This window comes from Gadus macrocephalus, chromosome 14, assembly GCF_031168955.1.
Source record: "Gadus macrocephalus chromosome 14, ASM3116895v1".
Taxonomy (NCBI): domain Eukaryota; kingdom Metazoa; phylum Chordata; class Actinopteri; order Gadiformes; family Gadidae; genus Gadus; species Gadus macrocephalus.
The window spans coordinates 14,683,181-14,705,362 of NC_082395.1; the positions used below are offsets into that span (position 1 = coordinate 14,683,181).

The 22,182-nt window shown below is 45.4% G+C and overlaps 1 protein-coding gene across 7 annotated transcripts in view; it reads right to left on the reverse strand.

Moving 5' to 3' along the window:
- Nucleotides 1-247: 247 nt before the first annotated feature.
- neo1a (neogenin 1a) overlaps nt 248-22,182 on the reverse strand; it is a 147,717-nt gene continuing 125,782 nt past the window's right edge. For 2 of the 7 annotated variants that reach the window (XM_060070649.1, XM_060070653.1), the window contains exons 15-29: nt 20,541-20,735; nt 19,013-19,108; nt 14,939-15,165; nt 13,193-13,331; nt 12,502-12,609; nt 12,155-12,349; nt 11,301-11,333; nt 10,330-10,392; nt 9,131-9,257; nt 8,447-8,700; nt 7,105-7,197; nt 6,588-6,767; nt 4,561-4,848; nt 3,645-3,781; nt 248-2,486 (exon numbers count right to left, since the gene is read on the reverse strand). In XM_060070649.1, the coding sequence (XP_059926632.1) occupies nt 2,334-2,486; nt 3,645-3,781; nt 4,561-4,848; nt 6,588-6,767; nt 7,105-7,197; nt 8,447-8,700; nt 9,131-9,257; nt 10,330-10,392; nt 11,301-11,333; nt 12,155-12,349; nt 12,502-12,609; nt 13,193-13,331; nt 14,939-15,165; nt 19,013-19,108; nt 20,541-20,735 (2,288 nt within the window). In that variant the 3' untranslated portion in view covers nt 248-2,333. The remainder of the gene's footprint in view (nt 2,487-3,644; nt 3,782-4,560; nt 4,849-6,587; nt 6,768-7,104; nt 7,198-8,446; nt 8,701-9,130; nt 9,258-10,329; nt 10,393-11,300; nt 11,334-12,154; nt 12,350-12,501; nt 12,610-13,192; nt 13,332-14,938; nt 15,166-19,012; nt 19,109-20,540; nt 20,736-22,182) is intronic. The other 5 variants (XM_060070651.1, XM_060070652.1, XM_060070655.1 and 2 more) reach the window with 5 other exon arrangements.

The window sequence follows — 22,182 nt, forward strand, 5'->3', positions numbered from 1 at the left end:
AATAATGGTCATCAAGACAACCCGATTCTCTGATAGCCTGTCCCAAAAACTCTATGTGCGCCTAAATGCCTGCAAAAATGTAGCTTGTTCACTCACACTGTCACATCCGCTGTTTAAACCAAAGCCCTTTAAATAAGGTACAGAATACAGCTTTGTAATGCATGTATGGAATATTGAATGTGTAGGTATATCAAAACCTGCAGAATATTTAGCCAAATGTAAAAAGACGACAAGTAGGTAAATTAACTTCGTTAGTATTCATGATAGTTTGTATTCACAATGTATAGGAGCACCGATAAAAAATAAAGACTTTTTTTTTTTTCTTTTTTTTTTAAGCCACAGATATTTCCAACAGAAAGCAAAGACTTCTGTACATAAACAAGCAACAACATAAATCATCCAAGGCAGCACAGCAAACACTGCCACTCAGTCATAGCCTCGACAAAGCAATAACAAAAACAAACCAGAAGAAAAAAAAGAAAAAGAAAACATAAGTCCAGCTGCTTGCTGCTAACCTAGGACACTACTTTACACAAACCGCTTGATATTTAAAACACAAAATATGTAAGAAATGTATTTTCAAAAACTGAAAAAAGTGCAATAAAGGTTTAACTGTTTACAACTTAACAACTATTTCCCAAATAAGTCCTATTCTCTGTACCATTTTCTGTCATTAATCCAACATTTCCCCCAGAACATGTTCCTTTTATATTCAAGATTAAAATCTCTTAGTTATATTAACATTCATGAGGATGCACATTAATGAGAAACATGGTATTCACAAAAGTAGAGCCAAATTACTGATGACAACATTTCTTTGGGTAAGATGAAAAACCAGCTTTGTAGATCACTAGTTTCATTTTTTACTTCTTTACATTGGACTTGTACAGAACACTTTATTTTCTTCATACAAAAACTACAATGTAAAAAAAAAATCGGGGAGTTCATTCAAAAGGCCGACATCTTTGCATCTGGTAAGATTTGGAGGGAAAAACGACGAGCCATGAAATTTGTGGGTGTTTCTCAAAGACAACCACACACATCCAGCAAACAATCGGTTTATTTTTAGGAAAACTGTATCCGATTCTCCATGACAAAACCAAATATTGGCTTTCGGGACCTTCGTTATAGCTTATCAGATGATTGAAACACTGGCTGTCATGCAAGGTTCTCTGGGCTTTCATAACCACCCCACCAAAAACAACCCCCTGACCTGAAAGAATGTTGTGTCATAGCTTGTTAATCATTATGGTTACTGCCTGGAGGTGACAACGATCGCGCCCTCGTCACAATACAACTTCAAGAGGGGTTGCGTCTTCGCGTCTGAAATGTCCAACATTGGAAAACACGTTGGTAAGGCTTTTTTTCTTTTTTTTCAAAAACAGAGCTCCCACAAAAAACAAGGGCCAACACGTTTTAATGTACATAGAGGAAAAATAAGGGTTTTTCAAAATTCCATTCAACTGCACTGTGTAGAAACACCAAAGGAACATCACCTCTTCTGATATGAAAAGTATTCCATCCTTGCTAGTAATGAAATAATAGGAAGCGCAAAAAAGGAGGCAGATTCAACGGAAAAAAATAAAAATAACAAGATATGTACATGTTTATAAAGGATATGTGAGTAAAAAATAATACAGATAACATGTAAACCTATAAAAAGTCATGGCACAATATACGACACAATGTGTGTGGCAGGGAGGGGTGGTCAAAACAAGAAACGGGGGTTTATACGTGACGTCGCATGGATACTGTAGGCTTGTACAGAGTGTTTTTCCAATGTTCACCTCACTGATTCAGCCCAATAGATATATAAAAATGCAGAAATGACACATATCAAACAAACACTGTAGACTGCGCCCGATGAGCACCAACATCAATACCAGCATATTTTTGGACTTTCTCCAAAAGTGTGTCACGCCCTCCTGTCATCCCACACAACAAAACCTGCCACGCGTCTCTCCTGGACTATTTTTAATATTTTTTCTTTCTTTTTTTGCCAAGGACAAACTTCACAATCCTCAGCTTGAAAGCGATCAAATGGTCTCTGAGAATGTTATTTTTTCTTCTTCTTCATAAAAAGGGTAAAACGTCACACTCCTGCGTTCCTCTCATGGCCGTCTCCTTCCTGAGAGTGGGTAAGTGTTTAGCCAATAGCAATGTTTCATACGCAGCTGGATGCAGGCTCTCCCTGCACTGGGGGGTGGGTGGGGGGGGGGGGGGTTAGAGAGTTCCTATGGCGCAGGTAGACTGATGTGTCCATGGATGATACTTGGGGTGTATTATGTCCCTGTGTGTGTGTGTGTGTGTGTGTGTGTCTGTGTGCGTGTGTCTCATGGCGCGGTGGTGATGGCGTTCAGGTCCTTCATGAGGCCCTCCAGGTGGGCCATCTCCTCGGTCAACTCGTCGGGTTCGTAGCTCTGGGGGAGAGGAACAGGGTTACTGCGGGGGGCGGGGGAGGGGCACGGTGGGAGGGAGGCAAGCACCTGCATTTGAGAAGCCAGGGAGAGGAGGGAGGGGGGGAGGGAGGGAGAAGAAGGGGGAGAGTCAGGGTCAGTCAGGGTCCTTGTACAGAAGGGAGTCGCATGGCTGAGGTAGGGTGAGGTGAGGCGCAGCAAGCAGGGGGGTGGCTCAGTAGGGCTGAGGCGTGAAGCACAGCAACGACGACATGAACGGAAAGAAACAAGCAGCCAGACCCCAAGGAGAGGCCAATGGGGAACAATGGTTCGTCAATAACCAAGCAGTGAAGAAATAACATTGTTTATGGGGTGGAAGAAAAAATGAAGGGCATTAATCAGGTTAAATTATAAAATGGATTAAAACAAATAATCAAAAAGGCTTTTTTTTTTTTGTTAAGTGATCAAAAGGCAGCCGACATAAACGCCACAAAGCAGTGAGTGAAGTGGGATAGAAAAAAGAGAAAGAACATACATCAAAGAACATGGTTAAAATCAACATCTGAGAAAATAGGAATCACACAATCTGTATTGCCCCCCCCAAAAAATTAAGTTGATTGATTACATCCGTTTTCCAAAGCCCCCGTGATCTACATTGTATTAACACTTCACTCTTCCCCATTACCTTCCAATTCCAGGATACACATAGGCCCAATCCCATTTCTACCCCTTACCCCTCCCCCTTGTTTTGAAGGGGGAAGAAGGAAGGGGTAAGGGGTAGAAATGGGGTAAGGGGTAGAAATGGGATTGGGCCTCAATGTCCTGCTAAATAATGATCTCTCATTCACTCACAAGTCAAGCTAGTCCTGCTATGCAATAGCAGAACATCTGGGCTGGAAACCAGAGAATGAAAGAGGCGGAGTTATGCCTCGTTTCAAGTTATGTTAGAGATATTCTACTGAGGAGAAGCTCATCTCTCAGGTGGATGGAGCTTCTGGAAGGGGATTTTAAAAAGCGTATTTCTACACCGTGTTGACTAGTTCAGACAGAATGTTTCAGCTCGTCTTCCCACTGGACTTGACCAGGCGGGGCTGACCTTTTTGTGTTCGCTCTGAGCCAATTACAAGCTTACAGATCCCCTCCCCCAGCCCCAAGATAGGTCACATGTCAGACTTTAGATTATTAATCTAGTGTCTGAGTGTTGAGACTAGCCATGGGCCCAACTAGAATCATTGATCTAATCCTCACGCTGTCCACGTCCTCCAGCATCTTGCTGGTCTCTGGCACATCGGGGGCGTTGGGCACCGTCACCACCACGGGTGTGCGCGTCCGTCCCAGCGTGCCGATGGAGGCTGTCTTGACAACGTGTGGGTGGCTGGGGGGTCCTGTGTAAAGACAGACATGCGTGCAATGAGAAGCCAAACAACACCGAGCATCGATGATCCCATAGGAGTATGAATGTGAAAGGGTGTTTGACGGGTGTCCCTGAAAGTATGTCTTAATGTGTGTGTAGGACAAGGTTATGACAAGATGGTAAGTCCCTCTGTACCATGAAACACATCTTGTTGAAAGTTGACGAGTGGAAATATGAGACAAAGGCCTTGTTTTGCTTATTTATGATATAAAATAGAGACGTCCCGATCTGATCCACGGCATCGGTATCGGTCCGATATTGGCCCATTACGCTTGATCGGCTATCGGAGGGGAGAAAGAAATATGATCCGATCCACGCAGCGTCTCACGTGATAACAGTTAGTCGTCAATTAGGCGCATGAGAGCTACTGCATGAGAGCTCAGTTGAAAAACCATGTCAGCAGTGTGGCTGTACTTCAACCATTAAGAAGAAGAAGTGCAACAGCCTGTACGGCTCTCCTCGGCCGTCACACGCCCCATCCTCGGCTAGAGCGGATCACAGCTGTTGTGATAGCCACAAGCTTGGCCATCACAAAAGCTAACCATTTCGGACGTTGCGGACGTCCAGCCGATTAAATATTATTAATAAATTCGAAATATGATTATTTTAAATCGGTAGGATGTCCCCGGATGCATGTATTGATGTAAAAGTGTGTGTGAGGGGTGTGTGTGTGTGTGTTGGGGGGGGGATCGCCCCGTTCTTAATAGGAATGCCTTCCGTCCTCAAACGTGGGTCTCCTGCTATCCTCACCAGGCTGAGCCAGCAGCGGCGTGCTGGGCAGCGCCGAGGACTCGTAGGTGGGGTGGCTGGTGGCGAAGCTCTTGAGGGGGTGTGCGTGGGCGTGCGGGTGGGCGGGGCGGTGGGGGGGCAGGTTGGCGGAGTAGTTGGGCTCCTCCTCCGTGGTGCTGGAGCCGTGGTAGCTGCCGCTGCCCTCGGGGTCGCCGGCCAGCAGCTCAGAGGACGGGCAGGACCCCTGCGACGAGGAGCAGGCTGCGGCGGGGGGAGGGGGCTCCACGCTGGGCGTGGTCCGCACAGATTCTGGGTGGGGGAAGAATAAACGTTATCGGTGGTGTGCGCGCGCGATTGGTGTTGGGGGGCCGACCCACAGCCCACCCCGCGGGCTGGGCTGTGGTCCTCCTCCGCACACACACAGCAGGGACAAAGCCAGCGATCCCCACGTTCTGGTATGGCCCCGATCACACATGAAGGGATCCATACCTTTACATTGGGTTTTGTAACCCAGCCACTGTTCCCTTTTGCGTCACTGTATTTTACTTTGTTGCTTATGGATGCTTTGCTGACTGTGACAGTTTCTTAAACCGGTTACATTACCGCTACTGTTAAATGTAAAAAAAGGAAAAATGTATTGTCTGTCAATATAGAATTAGATAACAACTGGACGACTTATATTCAATTAAGATATAAAGTATGAGCAAATAGGATGGAAGGGTAAATTTTTTGATGCAGTCATGAATGGAACTTCTAAAACACGAGCGGAAAGAAATCGAAGGTTTTTGGCAAAGCACTTGAGTTAATAGAATAAATGCAACAAAGAAGACAAATTTAACAAGTGAATACATGTGGTATTCAGCATTAATAAGCTGCAGTTTAAGCCAACACATGTGAAAGCTCATTCTCATACCAAATAATAATAAACACTAATGAATAGATAACAAATTATCTAAAGTCAAAAGGTTCAGTTATTAGGATTATTCAGGCAAAAAAGTAGGGCTGTAGGGTATGGACTAAAATGTATATCACGGTATGATTTGATGCATAGACGGTAACGATATTATATCACGGTATGTTAATTTTATCTCCTAATCTCGATATAAATGCTTCAGAAGGGGTAAAATACAAGTTTGGCAGTAAAACTGCATGAAAAAAAAAATGCAAAAGCTTTTCTCAAGTTACTTCCATCTCTGGAAAAAAAAACAAATGTTTAATAGTATAGATTTCTTTCTCCCCTTACCCGCGGACCTTGTGTGTTCGGGCAGGTAACGCGCACCTGAGTGTTTTGACCATCTCTTTAAAGCCCTTTCTATTGACATTTTGACAGGGAACCATGTCCTTACACAGGTAAACAGTGACCGCGTTTGTTATCTCGTTCCACCGCAAGCTTTTTTGGTCGTAAGGACTGGCTTTGGAAAATGCCTGCAGAAGCGATGTCTGTGGAAGAGATGCAGAGACAGCTTCACGCTACCAGCGTCTGTCTCGTACGCTGTGGAATGAGAGCTCATGAAGGGACTATTGCGCAAGCACACAGGCGCGCAGCAAGCGCCTGTGTGCTTGCGCAATAGCATACTGCCTGAGAAGGTAGTATCGCTGTCAAATCTGTCCCTGGGAAAAGTAACGTTGCGCCGTTACTTTTTTTACACTAACGTAAAAAAAGTGAACAAGTATTTACGTTAGTGTATTAACGTGTTATTTACTTTGTAATGCGTTACACACAACACTGTCTACCGGTCACACCGGTCTCACGGTAAGGTCAAAATCCATACCGTAGCGCAAATTCACACCGGTGTACTTTCCCTACCGTTCATATCGTACACCCCTACACAGTATAAATGTTCATGGAGAGATGCAACACATATTTAACCCAACACCTCCATCTAAGCATGTCCAATCACAAAAATAAATCAGAACACATAATAATAACATTAAGCAACTAATATAAGATCTACCAAAAAAAAATTCTATGTGTAAAACATGTGTACTGCGCATGATCAACATGGCCTGCAGTTCAGCTCCTGGCCAGCGGGTGGGGGTGTTCTCACCTGAGGAGTCCACCCTGTCTAGATGGGAGACAGGGGTGGCACAGACATGGGGGCGGGCCAGGGGGTGCCCGGGGCCCTGGTGGTAGAGGTAGCCGCGTGGCGGCAAGGCCAGGCTGCCCATGTGATAGTGGTGATGGTGGTGGTTGTCAAGGGAATGGATGGGGTGAGCGCTAATCACAGCTGTGAAAATGGACATGGACACACACCCATACAAACAGGATGAAAAGCTTGACTTGATGTAAAGGCGTTCGGTGATATATGTTGTTGAAGACATAAGCATGCAAGTTACTATGGTCAACAGAAATAGCTGTGGGGAGAGATGAAGCGAAACTCTGCTCTAAATAAAGCACTATGTTCTGCAGACTAAACTGACAGACATGGGAACTGAAAGCACAATCTATGCTAATCAGATACTACAATGAACTGATACAGATATACATAAGACTGGCAGAGAAGACCGTGGGAGAGGGGCTTGTTGCACCAGGCTCCGCCCACCCACCAACCAATCCACACTTACGCTGAGGCGGCTGTGCGTCAAAGGGCATCATCATCTTAGTCCTCATCCCCCGTCGGCCTGATAGTGTCGACATGCTGTCCTCTGATTCGTGGCCTAAAAGGTGTGGTGGAAACCAGCCAATCAGAGAGTTGTTTTCTAATTAATTTGAATTGAATGTGGGGACCTCACACCAGTGAGGAAGAAATCCCTGTTTTCTAGTTGCGTAATTCATCTTATTTTTAGCTAACATTGTTGTTTTGGATTGTTGTGAAGGAAGTGAAAGATTGGAATACTAATGCTTCGATCCATTTGAATGGTACACCGGTACGCCCAACCTGCTCTAGCGAGAACGGGACGTAATTTCCTGGCATGCAGCACTTATAACCATCCCGTTTGTCATTGGCTAGTCATTGTTATTGTCAGCTACATTAGCCTTTTTTTTAGCAAACCAGTAAGAGGCATCTGGATCACACTATAACATAAGGAATGAAAATAATGAAATGCGGTGCATGATAAGTGCTCAAGCCTACACAACATCAAAAAACCCTGACAAAACCTTGACAAGACAAACAGGGTGAACACAATGACACATGGTTTCATTCAGGGAAGTTGTACATTTGTAGCAAAAAAAATAAACGTATTCTTGCTCTGCATCCATTATAACATCCATTCTAGAAACGTAGGTAGCACTAAAGGGGTACTCCTGATGTTTAAAGAATAGCCCTAAGCTATGATAGACCAGGGCCCCAAGACCAGCAATGGCAATAACCTATATTTCACCAGGGAGGTTGCTGTTCCTGCACCTACCTATGTTTGTAATTCACCACTCTTTTAAAAAGAAGAAAGAAAGAAAGAAATCCTGCCTTTAAAAAAATCTTCCAGGGTAGTGTTCATTCTAGATTGGCAGGGCTGCCGACTCCCCTCTTAACACCCCTTTGATAAAGCTTACAGGAGGACAGGTATGTCGCAGCAACAGACTCGTAGTACAAACAAAGACGTCACTCATAAGACGACAAATGGGTCTGCTCCTTTGTACATACCGAGGCCCAGGTAGTAGACTAAACTACTGAAGATGACAACACATCGACCATGGAACATGGGCTCTGGTACATACAAGTAGCAGATCATTAGTGTTATGACTGACACCCGTGTTTGTCCTATGATGACTCCCCAGTGAAAGGGTGACGGGTCTGGAGCACGCGTCTCACCTAGAGATGGCGTCCTTAACAAGGCAAACCAGTCGTTTGGGGATGATTGGGTACTGATTGGGTCAAATCCGAGCCTCATAACGAAACCACCCTTCCCCTTCCCCGGTGGGGGCTGCTCCCCCCTGGGTGGGGAGGGGCGGGTTTGGGCCACTGACCTCGGTAGGAGTTGCGGCGCGGCTGCTGCTGCTGCAGGTGGGTAACGCTGTCGAGGCCGCTGTCGGCCGGCGTGATGTCCTGGGAGCTGCGGGGGATGGGCGTGTCCGTCATGGCTGGGTTGGGGTCCGGGGACTTGTCCATGGGCTTGAGCTCCAGCCGCTCGTGGTGGATCCAGAGGTCGGGGGGCTTGAGGTCCTTGGAGTTGCCCTTGTACTTGTGGGAGCCGTTGGTGGACTTGGACGCAGCACGCTTCCTGGGTGGAGCGGGTGCAGCGAGAGCAGTTTCATGAGAGGTGGAGCCCTGATGATAGATATACTGGTACACCTATTCATTCTTCATCGCTAATTACAGTCTCGGTCCAATAGACCTGGTGGAGTGCAAGAATAGGCAACACATTTCTATATTCTGGCTATAAATCCTCTATTTTTTCCCTCCATCCATGAATTGATTACTGTTATGCACCAGGTAACGGGGAGTAGTCACCACTGGTGAAAACAAGTCTCCCAACGGTGTCCTTGTATATTAAAGCAGCCGAACTGAAATGTGACATGAGCGACAACGTGTTGGTCCCTACACCCTAAATATAAAAGGCAAGAAGCCTCCTGAACGAGTGGGTCGACGTAGGATGGGGTAAGGGAAGGGAAGGGAACAACATAGAACACATGAGTAGAGGGACGCTGTACTTTTTCTGGTGGGAGGTGGTGCGGCGGGTGCACAGGAAGGCCCCGACCACCACCACGATGATGGTGAAGGCGCCCACGGAGATGATGATCACGATGACCAGGATGTTGTCAGCTCCACCGGGCTTCCCTGAGGTGGGGGGGGGGGACATGCGGTGATAAAGCCTGCTATATGTTTCTAATGACAACATCACGACTCATTGTTAAGTTTGTGCAGAACAACTGGAATTCAGGGCATTTGCTATTAGTTTGATTTGTAAAAATGGAAAATCGCCAACTCCTCACCTTTAATGAGCAAGAACATGCACAAATATAAGGCAAGGCAACTTTATTTATATAGCACTTTTCATACACAAGGCAGACTCAAAGTGCTTCACATATAAACATTGTCCTAAAATAAAATAATAGATAAGTAAAAGAAAACATATGCAAAGAAATGAAAAAAAAAAAAATAGAAAGTTAAAAAGGCATTTTAGTATTAAAATAGAAAATAAAGGCAAAGTTAAAAAAGCTTGCAATGTATTTAAGATTTAGCAGAAAGCTAAAGCAAACATAAAAGTCTTCAGTCTTGTTTTAAAGGTGCTCAGAGTTGGGGCAAGTCTTAAATCCTCAGGGTGTTTATTCCAGCTATTCGTTGCGTGGTGGTGACTAAATCCTGCTTTCCCATGTTTCGTGTTTACTCTGGGGATAATTAACAGATTGGTCTCAGAGGATCTTAGTGGTCTAGAAGGCTTATGTAGTGGAAGCATATCAGTTAAATATTTTGGGCCTAAACCATGCAGGGATTTATAGGTTAGCAACATGATTTTAAAATCAATTCTCTGACCTACAGGAAGCCAATGTAACGATTTCAGAATTGGTGTAATATGTTAATTTCTTTTGGTCTTTGTTAGAACTCTAGCAGCAGCATTCTGAACAAGCTGAAGCTTCCTCAGAGTTTGTTTAGGGAGACCTGTAGTAATCAAGCTTACTAGTTATAAAGGCATGTACAAGTTTTTGTTAGTCTTCGGTGGACATGAGCCCTCTAAGTCTTGCTACATTTTTAAGGTGATAATATGCAGATTTTGTAACTGATTTGATGTGACTGTCGAAATGTAAATCTGAATCCATGATAACCCCTAGATTTCTGGCTTTGATTGAGGTTTTCAGGGACAGAGAGTGAAGGTGTTGGGTTACTTTAAATAAATAAGGGAGCATCTTACCGACTGCGCTTCCAAAACCATCTGATGGGGGCTGGTTACTTCCTGGCTTTACTGGAGGGTTGGCTGGAAGGTGGGAAAGAGGCAGACTACTGGTAGGCCCGTTTCAATGAAAAGGCCCGGCCCGTGCTCACATCAGTGACTACAACACGTGCGGGAAATCCCTCACAGTTTAACCAATGATATACAAGAAGACTTAAACACCAGATGCAGTCATTGGGTGAATTACGACAACCTGACTATGGAGAATGTCTCACAGTAACAGACAATGAACTGAAACCAAAAAAGCTGCTTCACACTCAATATGAATGAAGGAGCAATGTGTGCCTGAAACAGGCAACGATTCAGCAAAGACATGCCTCTAACATATAGTTAGAACTCCATGAACTAGTGTTAGTTCATGTACCAAACATAGTGTTCTTTCATTGTTATAGGTTGATCATGATATAATGTGTTCAGTTCATTGCCAGTTGGAAAAAGGATACCTATATTTAATATGACAAACAAATAATCTTTGCTTGTGCCGTAATTTCTCACATCTATCCATTATCTCAGATACAGCATCCTCAAGTTCCTACACTAATAGAGTGTATAACAAAGTCAGTAGAGAAGATAAGGTTCCTGGGCAGGAAGAGAAGAATGCATACATTATACGGTCAGCGGAAGAATGCATACATTATATGGTCAGCAGTGCGCACAGAGGTCGCGAGAGAGCGAGAGAATAAATAAGAATTAATTAATTTAATTTATATAGCGCTTTTTTTTTCTGGAAACTCAAAGCGCTTGCATTGAAAGGGGGGGAACCTCACTAACCACCAGCAGTGTGTAGCACCCACTTGGGTGATGCACGGCAGCCAATCAGCGGCAAAACGCTCACCACACACCAGCTTGAGATGGAGAGTGAGGGAATTAATGAGTCAGCCAATTAAACAGGGGGATGATTAGGAGAGAAAGAGTGTGGTGAAGGAGTTTACCTTGGTCATTAGCCATTTTGTCAGATGACTCAGCTTAACAGGCCAAAGGAGAGCAGCGAGGGAGAGAACATAAAGCAAAACAGTTAGGCGAAAAGAGCAGTGGAGGAAGACTGGCAACAACAGAGCACAGAGGGAAAGAAGAAGAGAGAAGAGACGGGAGACGCAGGGTAGTGAGACAAAAATCAGAAAGGAGAACCAGGATGAAGGGACTCTCGAGTCCCTTCATCCTGAAAGCTCTCGAGCACGACATATCTAAGTTATGTCTGTATGTACGAGAGATGTTACAAGGCAAGCATCTGAAGGAAAAGATAAGAATGCGGCTGGCGACCAGGTGAATGATTTATTATGACCTATCGATTTTTATTGAGCATTGAGAAAACCTGCGTGTTTTATTAAAAACCCCATGAGAAATGATATCTTTAAACTGTACTTCAAAATATATGCAGTCTTGGAAAATTGTTCACCACAGAAAGGGGCTGACGCAGCATAATCGCTGCGATGCTGGATTCACACATGAAGCTGCGGTGGTTGTTGGCCAGACACACAGACAACATACAGCCCCTGAATCCTTCAGCATCACAACCGTAACGAATTCGAAGCCCGGGGAAAACATCCATTATCTGTCGTTCTGTGTGGGCCCATACAAATTCAGCTCGACACTAAAGGGCGGCAATAATGCTCCATGTAATAATGCAGTAATTGTTACTTAGCTGCTGGAGCAATGCAAGATACAGCCTGTGATATGTTAACAACTGTCGACAAAGATGTTTACTGTATCACATTAAGGGAGCCTGGGGGGATATTGGTCCAATTGAAACCGAGTGCAAATGGCGTTGGAGTCACTTCCTCCTTACTCTTAGGGGTGCGGAACTGCACGGCCTCCGACATGGGGCCCATGCCCTTGGAGTTGCGTGCCTGGATCTTGAAGTAGTAGGCGGTGTCCAGCGTGAGCTCCTGGATCTGGTGGGTGAGCCGGTTGCCCACCACCGGCTCGATCACCCAGTCGTGGACCTCGGCGTTGACGTCCGTGCTGTAGTAGATGATGTAGCCTGCGGCAGGGGGCGCACACGCAGACAGAGACCGAGGGAGGGGGAGATAGCGTTTGACTGCGAGTGTACACCGATACAGACATGGAGCTGGGCTGGAACACACAGAAATAGATATACGTCTGTGACTGAGTGAGCGAGTGAGAGAGACTGACCAGTGATCTTCCCGTTGGCCTCAGAAGGAGGCTGCCAGTTGACAATGATGGTGCGGGGCTTGCCCTCCTTGCTGACCACGGTGACGTCTTTCGGAGCCGAGCTCGGGACTGAAGTTCAGAGGACAGATGAGTTAGCGTCAGGACAACCGTTTGTACCGATAACAATCCCAATGTGCCTAACCTACCCGCATGCACATATTCAGGTGTATTGGAGTTTATGTGACAGCAATACACACTCCAATGTGACTCTGAGATACTTTATATAGTAATGCTTTCATTGTTTTTGAATACATTGTTTTTCAGCTGGTTTATGTATTTAAAAGGTACAATATTGATATTTTCACGGAACATTTTGATGTTACGTGATGTTGATAAATGTAGTTTAGTGGCTAAAACGTGTCAGTCATGTAGATGCTAAATCTAAGGCTACATACAGGGATCTATGTCAACTCTGCAGCATCAAGAGAAATATCATGTCGTGTTTTCAGCAAGCCTTGGTTTTTGAGGGTGGGCTCGGTTTGAAGGGCATAGGGATAGGGTGGGAGGTAGAGCAGAGAGTGTTATTCTAAAATTCTCACTAAAGCTAGCTTAAAATCTTGCATATAAAGTGCCCAAAAAAAATAAATGCACCTTTAAATTTGTTTGCTGTGTGCAACCATATTTCCTGTGTGTGTGTGTCTGTGTATCTCACTGGTCTCGAAGGTGGTGCCCTGAGCGGTCATGCTCCACCCGCTGGAGCGGCGGCCCTTGGTTATCATGACGGTGAACTCGTACAGCGTGTTGGGCTTCAGGCCCGTCACCATGTAATTCAGACTGGTGGTGTTGGCAGTCTACACACACACACACACACACACACACACACACACACACACACACACACACACACACACACACTATGTTACACACTTTGACCACTAAGTGGAACAGTCATTAGAGAAGAACGACTTCTGCTAAAACACTAACTTGTGCTTCATATCAACACACATCATTAGCGTTGGGCCGTTCGACTAAGAAGGGCAAGTCTGCATTGTGGGGGATGCAGAAGGGCCTCGGAGCCCCCACCGAGGGGAGTGTCAAACGAAGGGCAGTAGGGTGAGGCGGGGGAGAGTGTTCTGGTCTTTAGGAACAGGAAGCAGTGGTCTTTTTAATAATGCAGGAGGTACTCCCACTAGGCTCTTTGGCTCAGGGGAAGGGGCAAGAGAGGTAGTGTGTGTGTCCCAGTCATTACCGACACACGCATAGATATATGTCGGTTTTTCTGTACAGGCATGTTGGTAATGTGCTCCGCCGAGATATTCATAGTGTAAGGCGCCTGAGTATTCATGCTACACAGTGGTTTTGTGGAGAGCGCAGTGCACAGTAGCCAAGAAAAGGACAAAGGGAGAATGGCACACAGACCTGCCTATTGAGTCTTAGACGCACTCTAACAGAGCCGCAGCGATAACCTGCACTCTTGGCAAACACACCCTGTCACGCCCTTTTGTTTCGTTTCTCTAGACAGCAACCATTAAGAAATCTTGAATTATCTACAGTGGTATGGTATTAAGTTCAATACTTCCAAGATATTATCATTATTAAAGTAATATAATAATATAAAATACATACTATAGTATACTTATAGTATTATTTGATACATTTGGTATTAATGGCTCTAGTTACAGCTATAGCGTAAAGTGGTGTGCGATGGATCAGGCCTTCTGAGGCCTTTATTTGTTTTATAGCGCTCAGTTCGTCTTGTCCTTGTCCGTTGAATAATTATCAACCCACCCACACACACACAATCCTAATAGTCCTTTTTTGGTGAGATGATCGGAGGGCCTGGTCCTCTCTTCACCTTTGTGGCCACCTCACTTCCAGCCCCAACCCTATGCAGGCTAGCATGGGAAGCAGTGGCGTATAGACAGCCGTAATTGGTCTTAGATCAATGTTGAGCTGCTGATCTCATTATCCCAAACGTGCAATTCACTATGGAGATCAAGAGTGATGGAGTGACACCATCTACAGAAAAGGTGCTTGTGTATTGTCATTTTCTGGCACATGCATAACCCTATATAGTCATTAGTGGTTTGATATGACGGTTTGAATGCAAGAGTGAAAAATAACCCCGCTAAACCTAGCTCACAGTAATGCCCTTGTAACCTTCTTTGTAACATATATATACACATTATAATATTATGATATTATACATTTATATAATATATTTTGAAAGTTCACTACTGCTAGCTGTGTTTGCCAATGAGACGCTTACAGATCCCCGCCTCAAGCAACATGATTGGTCGAAACTAATATGAAAAACACCCTGTTCACCAAGATTCCAGCTCGTCTGCTATCAGACCTCAGATACGAGTCAAAAGTCTGACTTTGTGAGACTATGCCCAGGGCAATCAATAGGGTCTGCCTCACAGGGAAAATAAAAGGGGTTGCTTCTCCGCCTTACCTTCATCTTGGTGTTGGCAGGGATGTTGGTCTTCCAGCGCACCGTGTAATAGCGGGCATCCGTGATCTTCTGGTTCTTGGGCAGCGAGTTGTCAGCCCAGGTAACTTTGATGGTGTCGTGGCTCAGCACCAAGGCCTGAACGCCCACGGGAGGCAGCATTGGGGAGGGGTCTGGCACTGAGTCGTATGAAGCATGGGTAGACAGGTCAACAACGGGGTCTAGGGGGTCTGCATGCCAGCAGGTGAAAACCCACATGAGCGAAAAACACGCAAATTAAAACAACGATGACCAAAATTAAAAACCACACACACACAGCGAGAGTGAAAGAAAGTCAGTTAGAGAGAGTGATAGTGAGAGAGAGAGAGAAAGAGATGGAGAGAGAGTGAGAGATAAGGAGAGAGAATGAGAGTTCAAAAAAGAGATAGACAGAGCGAAAGAAATAGAGGAAGAGAGAGCGAGAGAGAGCAAGAGAGAGCGAGAGAGCGAGAGAGAGCGAGAGAGAGGCGTTGGCATGGATACAGATGTGGTGATGGAGGCCAGATAAGAGCAGAATTCGACCAAAATAATACAAATTAAGGCATAAGCAAGATGCAGGGATGACACAAACAGAATCGGGTTCATGCAACCAAATGGAGGGAAGGGTCAGGGGGGGCGGGCAGCAAGGTTTGGAGGGTTTTGGAAGGAAGAGAGAAATAGAATATTCTATTAGAACCAACATACAGAGCATACATCCATTCATCTAGAGGCTACATTATGCGGCAAGCTAATACTACGTATTTTTCTGGTATTTTCGAAATACCCAATTTTGTATGTAAAATATAAAAAGAGAGGAAAAGATATGGGCTTACAAGGTTTACAATAGTCAGTTTGAATTGTAAGAGAAAAATAAAGAGGTTTCATCATGTCCTATCATATTTGAACACAGAAAATAACTACCCTAAAGCAATGATGACAACAAAGAGACTGAATCCCTAGCCAATTCCCTGTTCAAAGTTTTTAAATGTCATCAGAACAGATGTGGAAAAGTCCTGTGACCCAAATGGAAATGCTGAGGAGATTAGGATCACACTGAGTCGACAACAAACAACATACTTCTTTTAAAAATCAAAGATAGAGTGCATCAAGGTGCAAAATAGAGATAGAGAGATACAAAGATATAGAGATACAAAGAGAGAGAGATACAGACAGACAGATACAGAGAGAAACAATTAAACTCAACATTCTCAGCATGGACAATATCAATCCCTTTAAAGGATAAGGGAACCCCCTGTTTCAGCTCCAATTCGTACACTCAACATTTCAATGTGTTTTGTTTTGAGAGCTCTAGGAAGGAGGGGAAGGTGTTATCCCCATGCTTTAGACTCCCAGCAACTTTTGCTACTTTTTATAAGCTTGTAAATGTGTTGAGTATTAGCGTAATAATGAAATGATATGAAATAGGCCACACACCGTGACGTTGAATTATAGTGTGAGACGCTAACCCCCTCTCCCAGAAGCAGCCTTCAACATCAATCGCTGCCCAGACGGAGCCACACACATCCACACACACCCTGGCGTTGGCGTAGCCTCTCTGCGTCACTTACACATTACAGAAAGAACAGGACTTGAGTTAGGACCAGAGTAGAACATTCACAATCTGGTGGGCGGAGACTGGCACGAAGAGAGGATTTTAATCCGGTTTATTCTACATTATTCTTTGAGTTCCACAGGGAAATGTCTTATGTTGATCATAGAAGACAAACTAAGACACTAGTACTAAACAAATAACTAGAACACGGTTTTGGGTTCCCTGGCACTCAGCGCCTGCGTAGGGGAACAAGGGTTGCAGAACCTCCAAGAGAGGCAGTCTGGAGAGGCCGCATCTCTTTAAGAAGCAACCGCTAGTCCCCCATTCTAGCGCAGTAATAAACGTACACTGGCAACACCCAACCATAGCATACAGAGATTTAAGGTGTTTTGGAGATCTAAAGGGCTGATTATGGTTCCACGTTCACGCAACACAATGACCACGCAGTCGCTTCGACCTAGTCGTGAACCTTTATGGTTCTGCGTCGGGTTTACGTGTCGCTATGCATGTCATATGCAAGCGTCTTAGAGTACCATATTAAGCGCTATATAAATTTAATTTATTATTATTATTATTATTATTATTATGTCCGTGGTAAAGAGAGAACAAATAGTAGGTATTTGTGTGTAAATGACATTACTTTACAATACGTCTACTACTAGAAGTTTTGATTTAACCATGATGATTAAGAAACACATTAAGAGCTAACAGCTACGTTTAGCGGAGAGGCTGCTCACAGCGGCCTCTATTGTGTTTGTGTGTGTGCATGAGTACGTGCACACATTAGTGCAAGGATGCATTTCAATAAAAGAACAAGAAATGACTCGCAGGGGGCTGTTGGCAGGGGCAGTGTTTGTGTTCTTGGGCGCAGGCCTCGGTCTGATTCTGGTGATCAACCTGCAGGTAATTTACTGCTTTTTCTCCCCCAAACTGGTCCTGGGCAGAAGCTGTGTGTGTGTGTGTGTGTGTGTGTGTGTGTGTGTGTGTGTGTGTGTGTGTGTGTGTGTGTGTGTGTGTGTGTGTGTGTGTGTGTGTGTGTGTGTGTGTGTGTGTGTGTGTTCTCGAGGTAGAATTGGGATTGTGGTGAAAACGGAAAATCCTTTTTTTGTTGCCCAAACTTTGAGTTATTGTTTCTCCTGTATTTATACGCTGGCTTACCACTAAGCAAAATAACTATCCTCTGGGTTTTTTTCTCTCTCCCCCTCCACAAAATTGTTCTCTTAAACCGCGACGTTCCGACATGCGTGAGCACAAAGTCTTTCAAGCAGAAGTTCCCCAAGAAGTTTTGAAAAAAAAAAATCGTTTTTTAAGTTTTGTGGCGTGACATGTAAAGGCTCTATCTATGTAGGTCAGCCTTGCTGTTTAACGCAGTGGCAGGAAGGGGAACGCGGTCCCCCCGAGGGCGCTGCGGCAGCGGCAGAAGACGGGGCGGCCGCCGTTCTGCTTTGAGACGCAATGCGTGGAACTGACAAAGTGTTGCCAAAGTCACAGAGGGGGGTCCGCCGGAGCGGGGGGGGGGGGACGGCGTGGTGTGCCAGGCAAAGAGCTCTTCTGAGGAATAAGGGATCTTGCAGTGAGCGCCACTGGTGCGCACGTCAACGACATCGTACAGTCAAGAAGAATGGGTGTGCATGCGTGTGTTTGTTGTGCGTGTGCCATCAGAATAGACAGGCTTGGCCCTCCAGCAGCTCGCTCCGCCCCGGCACACGGGGGTGAATCCTGTGACAGATTTTGTCGAAGACCAAAACCTTCCGACGGAGGAGGCAGAGCAGGAAGAGGAGCAGCTGGCTTCCAGGAGACGCAGAAGCCAACCTTGTCCCTACCCCCAGCCGCCTGGAAGGAGGGGTGCGGCTGAGTTACCACACAGACACACGCATGCTCTTTGAAGTGAGCTCAGGCACACGGCTGAAGTAAAAACAATCCAAAAGTTTGAGACACTATTTAAAAGAGACACTGTTGAATTGCTAGCGGAGCTTTGCCTGCCATGCGTCAATGGGGCTGTGATGACAATGTTTTGTGTGTGTTTGTGTTTGATGAAGAATGTCATGGCGGGCAGCCATCACAAACTGACAATTCACACCAGCTGTGTTCGAAATAACACAGCGACGACGTCGGCCATAAGATGTCAATTAATACGCATAGATGACATGTGCTTGGTAAAACACACATAAAAAGGCAGTGGCGAGTTGCTCACAACCGGCCAACCATCCCAACGCCCAAAGCTGGATGAAGAGCTGCTGCAAGCTGTAGAGGTCCTCAACGGGAGTCATTAAGGAGAGTTAATCAGAGCCCCTGGATCCCCCGGAGCACCTGCATGATTGGGAGTCCACACACACACATACACACACGCACGCACGGACGTCTGAGCATGGTCTCAACTTGCCGCCATGGGGACCAGATGAAACGTCAAAGCCCTTGATATTATCAATAGAACCTTGCCATCCACACGGCTCAGAGAGTTAAGTGAAGCCTTGATGGCTGTGGTTGTAACGTTTGCAGGGGCTGACCTGACTGGGGCCTGGTGATGGCGCTCTCGTACACAGGGATGCCTTCGCCCACCTTGTTGAAGGCCTTCAGTGTGATCACATAGTGTGAGCTGGCGTCTGCAGAGAGAGAGAGAGAGAGAGAGAGAGAGAGAGAGAGAGAGAGAGAGAGAGAGAGAGAGAGAGAGAGAGAGAGAGAGAGAGAGAGAGAGAGAAAATACACACTGAATACAAGTGTCAAAATCACATTGTTGATCGCTACATTAAAGGGGTGATATCATGCTTTTTCAACTTTCCCCTTTGCTTTAAACCGTTATATGCTGTATGAATACACGTTTTACATCTGCTAAGCAAGACAATTCTAAGTCCGAGCCAGGGGGAGTACCGTATTTTCCTCACTATAAGGCGCACCGGTGTATAAGCCGCAGCAGCTAAATTGAATGATGTGTAAATATATAAGCCGCACTGGAGCCCGCCGCTTAAAGTGTGGGGGGGCGCGGACCGGTCATAGAGCCCATAGAGTTAAAGTTGGTGGACTGTAACCTGTAAAATCCAGATTTAGGAGTTCCCCTAGTGGCCTTTAGCTGTAAAAATCCATAGATTAGCCGCACCGTTATACAAGAAAAATGGGCAAAAAGGCGCGGCTTATAGTCCGAAAATTACGGTATTCGCAACTAGTGAGGACGCCCCTCAATAAGTGCATGAAACAGCTCAAACTTTACTCCCATAAAATAGTGTGACGGACATATTGTGCGGTGTGAGGGGCTGAGGTGCAGAAGTCGCACCTCCCGGCTACCCACAATGTTAACCACTCCTCGGGAGGGGTGAATTTGCAGACACAGGCACAAAGCGTTCGACCAATCAAAGCAGACCAGGCTACTCGAGAGGGGGGCCTTCAAGCGACATGATACAAACGCGACATGATGGTAAAAATACCTTTTTGAAGGAGGTATTTTTACCATCTAGGCATGGAACCCTTATTCAAGTAGTACTCCCAAATGCAATTATCAACCCTAAAAAAGCATGATACGAGATCTTTAATAATCCCGTTACCAAACGAGACCCCAGCGAGTAAATCACAGGTGTATGTCCTTTCCCACCTTGCAAAATGCACAGAGAGAGAGACACACACAGAGAGACAGATAGCGAAAAAGAGAGCTAATGCTGCAGTTCCTGAGGGCCACTTTCATAAATGTACCATTAGGAATTATGAATATTTGAATATGATAATGCCTCACTCATTGCAGTCTCTGTCTTCATCTACATGTTATAGGTCAAATGCAATTTCAAAGACTCCTCATGCAAATAAAGACTTATATATTCTCAACAATTCAGAATAGGATAAAAAAATACATGAAGGTGAGCCTTCATGGACATGACCCAGCTTTGCTGATAGTCCTACCAAGACTAAACTCCCTTTATAATACTAATGTAATACTAGCATTATCTTCATTGAGTAAGCAATTATGGAACATGTCCGACAATAGTTCAACAACGACTGCATTATTTGAATAAAAAACATCCCCACCAGGGGGATGCGTGTTCTTCCTACCGAGGTTATCGATGCTGTAATAGCGCTGCTTGTAGTCCAGCTTGATTGTCTGGGCGTGGGGGCTACCGATGCCGTAGCCGATGGAGTAGCCGCGCACCACGATGTCCTGGTTCTCTGGGGGGGTCCAGCTCACCACGATGCTGTTGACCAGCGGCCGCACATGCAGAGAGCTGGGGATGTCTGGCACCTGGGACTCTGGTGTTGGGAAGTATAGGAATGTATATATTAAAAGAAAGAAAGAAAGAAAGAAAGAAAGAAAGAAAGAAAGAAAGAAAGAAAGAAAGAAAGAAAGAAAGAGCGAGAGAGATAACAACAAACAAACAAAAAGCAGCAGAAGACATCTGTGAGTCTTTCTGAGGGCTGTATGTTGCTTTTAAGGTACGGCCACACTGAACGCGTTACGCGCGTTAGAGGCGTAAAAAATCTGCATTTCTGCATAGGGAAACATTGGTTTAGGCGCGTAGATGCATTACATGTGCTAAAGCAGCGCGTTAGGCGCGTTTTACGCACCTAAATAACGCGGCCAACGCACCTACGTGCAGAGTTAAATATTTTTAACGCTCCTAAGCTCCCACGCGTAACGCTTAGCCGCGATAGTCAATCAGCGTTGAGCTTGACCCAACGTCACTGGCAGAGACAGGCGCTCTGCAGCTGATATGGAGCGCCTGCAGTTGGTGTCCTGACGGGAGATCCTGGCACCAACCCGGGCTAGCAGGTCATCGAACATGGCCCCAGTCAACCAAAAATACAGCTGGAGCCGGCCGTCATCCAGTTCCTGGAGGAGGAGGTGAAACTCACCCAGCTGTGAGCGCCTACGGAGGATGTCATGCACCCAAACAGACGGCGTTTGGGTTTCCTACACTCCTCGAACTCCCAGAACAAATACAGCGCAGCGATGGTGGGGATCTCAGCCATATTTGTGGAGCAAAAGAAAAGTAGCGGGGGAAAATACGTTTTGGGCGGGCTCATCTAGCTGCGTAGGCGCGTTTAACCATTTTTGTGACACACAATGATCAAGGGGCAGGTTAGGCGCGTAATCCTACGTACGTAACACGTTCAGTGTGGCCGTACCTTTAGATTCTGTTGATCCAGCAGCCTGAGGAATTGGGAATTGGAGGATATAAAGACTGACTTTATGGGGCGAGTTCAGCTAAGTCACTGTTCGGTTAGTTTTCACACAGCTTTTGGTCACACTTTTGGGTTTGGTACTATTGTATATCTTTCCTTTAAAAAATATTTAAATGAAAATCAAACAAATGGGTCTATTAAGTGAAATCCTTTGTCTTAAACTGCAAATTATCTCTGTAAACACAATAAACAGACCCAAGCTTATATGGCTCTAAAAGCTATGAACACACCAAAGCTTTTAATGATTTCGTTGTATCGATCTGAGCAGGTTGAAAAAGGATGGCAGAAAGCTCTAGGGAGGTCACTTAGTTAGCTGTTGTTTTGGCTCCCCTCGCCATGGCCAGTAACATTTGATTGGTGTCTCCATAAATGGCTCATCGTGTTTGATGGGCTCCTGCTATTGTACGTCGAGGGCAGCATAATGCAAGTCCTGGCCAATCAGTAACTTGTCATGCCATTGCTTTTGTCCACGTTGAATCCGGCGTAAACTACGCTGGGAGATCTAAACTGCTTG